Below are 6,314 nucleotides of genomic sequence, written 5' to 3'. Positions count from 1 at the left end.
ACCTCAAGACTCAATCAAAGTTTAAGACTCATTATGAAGTTATGGATCGAGCCAAAAATCAAAGAAGTGGATGAATATTACTCGGGAAGTTCACCACAACATCAAGATACAAAAGCATGACTACCAACTTCAATCAATTGCATCTTCCATCATCTGGGATCCTATGGACACTGTCGTGTTCATCAAAATTACAACTTTTCTTGTGGAAAGCATTGACCGAGGGCCTTTCGACCTTCGATACCAACATCCGCCACCGATGCAACTACGATCCGAAGACTGATATTCATCTCAAGTATCATACTACTGTAGATTCATGGGTTACCAATCTAAATGTATTGAATCTTGGGGTATTATGCACCCTCTTGTAATAGTCCCTTAGTAGTTAAATGAATTCAATGCTTAAAAAAAAAGGTTAAAGGATGAAGCGGCTTTTGTGACATTCCATCGGACGTGTCATCGGAACCATCCACGGGTTCAAATCGAAAGTGACAGTATCCAGTTGAAGAAAGTAAAATTAATATCAAATGGTTTTCACGAGGGAAGCAATCAGAATCTTCTCTTATGTATCAAGAGTACAAAGTGTCTAGAGCTTATACCTGCGGTGGAGAACTATTATGCAACAAGATTGGCTAATCTTACAGGGTGTTTATTTTTTGCTGACTCGACGTATGAATCTGATTCGCCCCTAAACACAAGTCAAACCGTTTTTTTTTTTTTCAATTTGAGTCGGATCAGACTCGCGCTGAATCACACCTAATCCCTGACTCGAATCCGACTCTGGAAATAAAATCCCTTTACTCATGAGACAAAACCACTGACTCATATATTTTTGAGTTGATTGAGTGAGATCAGACTCAAAAAAAAAATCGAACCAAATCTAGATAAGTCAGGCGATTTCAATCATATCCAGACGAGATAGATCAAAAAACCATACAAACTAAATTAGAAATTATGCATGTCGTGAAAGGAGTCCCAGTTGAACACTTTTTTTGGTTACCATGCTACACTTTTTCGGTTACCAAAAAGAAAACAAATATGGTGTTAAAAATTATGCACGTGGTTAACAGTTAGTGGGATGTGAACATTACCATGTAACTTCCAGGGTAGCCTGGCTTATTTACTAAAATGGTAAATGAGTGGACGCTAAATTGCAAATTTTTGTACTGACAATCACATCCCTATGAACTATCGTGGACGAAGCATTTACAGGAATTATGAAAACCGATTTGGTCATTTATTGCATATCTTGAGAATATTCGGTTTTGGAAATTCCTTGATGTACAAACATCCTTGGTTAATAAATACCCAAGTTTGCATTTCGTGCAAACTATCATAAGAGCTTCTACAATGGAATGCATGTGAAGATAATGTCTTATTCCACATAGGATGGACATTAATTTTCCCTAAAAATCTTCTCCAACCCAGTTTTTTAAATCAATGTGAAGATGACATGGCTTAATTTTTGTTAGATTTCTTAGACATTGTCAAGGTAAATGTCAAGTTTTAGACATTCACCTTGACAATGTCAATCAAGCTATCCAATTAAGTTTTTGCTTCCTAAAATTAATTCCAATATATTAAATAGCCCTCTTTAGGTGTAACAAAATCTAAAATTTACTAAAAATACATTTAATTCATAAAAAATCATCTACAACACCATTGGAGATGAAATATTTTTTCCCCTAAATTTAAGAAAAAATCGGAATGAAAATGCCTTGTTTGGGTTGCCACCCAAGGAAACACATACAATCACCATCGCAGAAATTCTAAGAGAGGTAAATTTTCGTCTTTTTGTTAGCTTGAACCATGTTTCCATTCCATCTTCGTGTATAACATACCCGTGAATCCTCGTACCCGTCAAATAACATCCACGTGAATTCTCGTAAGTCGTACCCGTCAAATAACAATCCGGCCTTGTCAACGGGTATAGCTGCCGTCCTGTTCATTTCTTAGGTGCTAAGCAGAACCGGTTGCAAGTTTAAACTCGCTCAACAAAAAAAAAAATTACTGCATCTTGGAAATAACTGAGAGGATAGCTTGATTATACAGGGTCCAATAAACTCCCACAAAAAGTAAATCAGGAACTAGATTCATTTGTAGCTGTTAGATTCAACGTCCGTGGTACAAAGGATTAACGTCAACTGTCATGTAAATTCTATTTTAGCATACAAATTGAAATAGTTGATGTGTTGAGAGTTTTATCCTTTGCCGGTCATATGGGTCATAAACGAGTATCAAACATTTCGAGTGATGCCGGAAAGGTATAGGGCAACTCAGTTATCTGTTTTGATAGCAGCCACATAATTCTAAGGATAGTTCTACAACTACGAGAGAACAAAAGTGAGTTGCTGTAAAATTGAACTAAACTGGTCCCAGAGAAACATAGATTCTGCCAAGGAACACAATAATGCTGAACACGCCTATGATGCATAGTTAGGGGAGAACCAACAACAAAATAATCTCAAGATGCACCATCTGTCACTCTAAATAAGAACCCAATTTCATTTTGCAGTTTATCTGGAAATGACAACTCACTGATAATGAAAATGCTAAGTTGACTAAAATGAACACTCTTTATGTGCTTGGGGAAGGAGCAGCCTCTGTCTTCTGAACGTCTTTAGCTGCAACTTCTACTTCTCCTGGCTTCTCCACTTCATTATCTAAGAAGAATGGTCAAACAAGTCAGGTTTGGCAGTTAAAAGACCTGAATGTACCAATCTTGATAATCAGGTTGTTCTTTAAGTTGTGAAGGATCAAAAGACTTCAAAAGAATCATGGTTCAATGAGAAATAAGTATGCATATAATTAACAAATACCGTAGATGAAATAAAGGGTCAAGATCCAGTACCATCATCATCGCTCTCGTCACCCATATCACCCATGTCACCCATGCCGGACATATCCATGCCACCCATTCCACCCATGCCACCCATTCCTTGCATCAAGCTGGCCATGTCCATGCCGCCCATTCCACCCATACCGCCCATTCCTCCCATGCCTCCCATTCCTCCCATGCCACCCATGCCGCCCATTCCACCCATGCCGCCCATTCCACCCATGCCGCCGAGTTGCTGTAAACAAAATCAATACAACTTTAGGCCGTCATCAAGGAAAACTTTAAGAGAAATGCATTTGGAGGATTCGACACCGTACCGAGAAATCCATATCTCCTGTATTAACATCGGGTGTTTCTGAAAACAACATCCAAAATTTCAGTGAAACCACATAGAAAACAAACAGCAATTAGAAGACTATGAGAACCAACAAAAAACTAAATAATCTATCAGACCGTCTGCTTCATCTTCATCGACCCATTTGTCCCAATCAATTTTTAGGTAGTGTGGTGGCTTCTCACTACCACGTAACAGATTCTTCCACCACCCATTCTCTGCTTTCACAATAACACAGAAAATACTCCTCACACCAATATTAAGTTTGCTTTCCTGGAAACATTAACAATGATAAAATCAGGACAGCAAACACATAGATAATAACTATCGGAATGAGGCAGACACAACAACCAACATCAGAAACTACTATGTCCTTACCTCAACATTGACCTTTTCAAACAGATCCAACTTCAACTCATACTGATGATTTTCTGCACCAGCTAAAGCAGAGAAGGTGAACACTCCTTCAGGGTAGACATTTACCTTTGCATCTTTAGCATCAGGTAAAAGTACTGTAAGGTAAACCTTATCTTCCCTTTGTGCCCACTTCACCTGAGGATGACGACTACAAAAATCGAGAAAAAACAACCATAAGCAAATGTGTATAAAAAGTCAAAATCATCACACTTCTGATTTCACATGCCTTCCTAAATCACTATGTTAACCCGTCAAAAAAAAAAAAAATATCACAAGTCAACATAAGGTACTAAACAGAAGTGCTTTCAGGAATATTAATATGATTACAAAATGCCAAGAAGGCAGCAAAAAGATAAGACGTGGTCTGTAAAATCAAACCATGTCTAAGAATATGAATCCTCCTTGTGAAAGAAAAAAAAGAAAGAAAGAAAGAAACAGACCAACAGTTGTTCAACAGTATTAATTTAATTTCGCATAATCTGTCCTTAACAATCCTTGTAAGAAAACGTTTTACCAAAACACTGATAAGACATGGTTTCTAACAAGGAAAAATAGTAGTAGTTCTGACATTGAACTTAGGGTTTCATCTAACCAACAACAATTTCAAATCTCGAAGTTGAACTAACAATCGCGATCTTAACCACCGAGATCTTTTAACTCGAGTGTCCATGGACTAAACACGGACACCAACAGCATCTAATAATCACCATGACCTGGGTCAAACTTCTTTTGACTCTTTAGACTTTCACAGTCTGAGAGAGATACTTGTAGGTCTTCGTTTCAAAGGCCGGCCGCCGACTAGTTTTCCTTGGATCATCTTCCAATGACTTACATACTTCAGGGATTCACTTTAACTTACCCAAGTATATGAAACCCTAACTCATATAGACACAGCACAAGTAAAAACTGAAACCCAAATCAAAGCATAAAACCCTAACACAATAAAAGACAGAATCAAAACCCTAATCTGAGAAAAAGAGAAATACTGGAGTTAACGCTGCTCACCTCATATCGGCTGAGTAGAGAAAGAGTAACCCTAAATACCTTTGCGTATTGTGTGTTCTTTTTAGAGAGAGAGACCCAGACGAAAGAGAAGGTTTCAAGGGTAGAAGGAGATATATAAACAGGACCTCCTTTGGGAAGCTTGTTATATACGATTAGTGAAATTACGGTACTGCCATTTTGGTTTTGGAGTAACCTAAAAACGAGTAGTGAAGACACGTGGCAGATAATTAGGTGTTTGTTAATCTAACCCGCTTAATCAAAAGCAAAAGCACTGTGCCACTTTTAGGGTTGTCCAAGATACGGTTTGGTTCGGTTTTGCTGTTGTTTTCCACAAACCAGAACCGAAACTATGACTTTTGGTTTCCGAAATCATTAGTAAATCGGTTCGAATTTGATCTGGACCGACTCGGTTCTGATTTAGCCAATCGATTTTGATAAGCTGACTATTCTGCCAGTTTCAGGTAATTGGTAGTTTCAAATTTTCACAACAATCATTATACAACAATTGTCAGACCTGCTATAAGGCAGGGTTAGAGAGGTAAAGGATGATATGAGTGAGAAAAATTGATTAGAAACAGACCTTCCCTAAACCAAGAAGATGATCGTTTTAAAGTCTACTTCAGTTGCAAGTGGAGATTCAAGGTTAATATAGAAGGGGAAGCCAAGAGAGGTGAGACTAGAATTCTTAGTTGCAGAGATTTGCACCATTATAAATTAAAAACTACCATCACAACACAAAATTTGCACCATAGCCTTAAAATCTACATGTTTTACCAGAGTATCAAAATATGATCCAAAATCAACCTTGCGTTGAAAATGAGCTTTGGCCCACTATTTACTTAATGAACAATCAATTTTCGTGTGACGCACAATTTGCATGGCATGAAATTTGCCATAATGACCTAAAATATACCTCGTGTGATACAAATTTGTCAAGCAATTCAAAAAAATTCACGTGACACAAAGTATGTCGGGTGACCCACACTCTACCCAAGTACAATTCAAAATCTGTCAATGACCTAAAAAATCTACCTCGTTGTCAGTGTCTAATGACCCAAAATCTGCATTATGATCAAAAATTGCCACTGATCGAAAATCCGACCCAAATTGATGTTAAATCTACAACACAACCTTCATTGTAGTCCTAAATCGGCTTTATGACCCATAATATTTGTATCTCATACTCAAAATCTACTTATTTAACCCACATTTGTATCTTGATTCATAATATGCATTGTGACCCTAAATCTGCCCAATTAATGTTTGTTTGTATAGCATAAAGTATGGCGTGGGGTCCAAAAACCTATACCCAATATAAATTGTCCCGAAACATGGTCAATACAACGATAATTCGCCAATTCTCCTGAGAAGTTTCAAGGAATTTTTCGAAACCCAAGTTATGAAATAAGGATCCTACCAATTGTTTTGTAGAAGGATTTGTGTACTTGCTATCAACAACTCGGTCATTATTGGAGTGAAAAGAACTGATAACCTTGAAATATATTTTCTTGCGATCAACATTTACAGTTCTAGAACCGAAAGATTAAGAATTTCGGATATCAGTTGCATTTTCGAGGATAATATTTAATATATCATGAAGACAATTGAATCTTTTATTCTCCAATATGAATTTGCACTTCCTACGAAGGTGTCCTTCTGAGTTGCAGTCGTAACATAATTTCTGAATTATATTAGTATTAAATTCATTAAGAGATTATCTAT

The 6,314-nt window shown here is 37.2% G+C and overlaps 1 protein-coding gene across 1 annotated transcript; it reads right to left on the bottom strand.

The window, feature by feature from the left end:
• Positions 1-2,325: 2,325 nt before the first annotated feature.
• LOC113357550 (uncharacterized protein OsI_027940-like) lies at positions 2,326-4,718 on the bottom strand. The gene is made up of 6 exons (XM_026600990.1): positions 4,593-4,718; positions 3,549-3,735; positions 3,290-3,443; positions 3,154-3,191; positions 2,849-3,071; positions 2,326-2,660 (listed from the first exon to the last, which is right to left on the bottom strand). The coding sequence occupies exons 1-6, from the start codon at positions 4,595-4,597 to the stop codon at positions 2,575-2,577; spliced, it is 693 nt and encodes a 230-aa protein (XP_026456775.1). The 5' UTR covers positions 4,598-4,718; the 3' UTR covers positions 2,326-2,574.
• Positions 4,719-6,314: the final 1,596 nt, after the last annotated feature.

The sequence above is a fragment of the Papaver somniferum genome, chromosome 3, assembly GCF_003573695.1.
Source record: "Papaver somniferum cultivar HN1 chromosome 3, ASM357369v1, whole genome shotgun sequence".
Taxonomy (NCBI): Eukaryota; Viridiplantae; Streptophyta; class Magnoliopsida; order Ranunculales; family Papaveraceae; genus Papaver; species Papaver somniferum.
The sequence above is the reverse complement of the archived record's forward strand: the minus strand, read 5'-3'. Positions and strand labels throughout refer to the sequence as shown.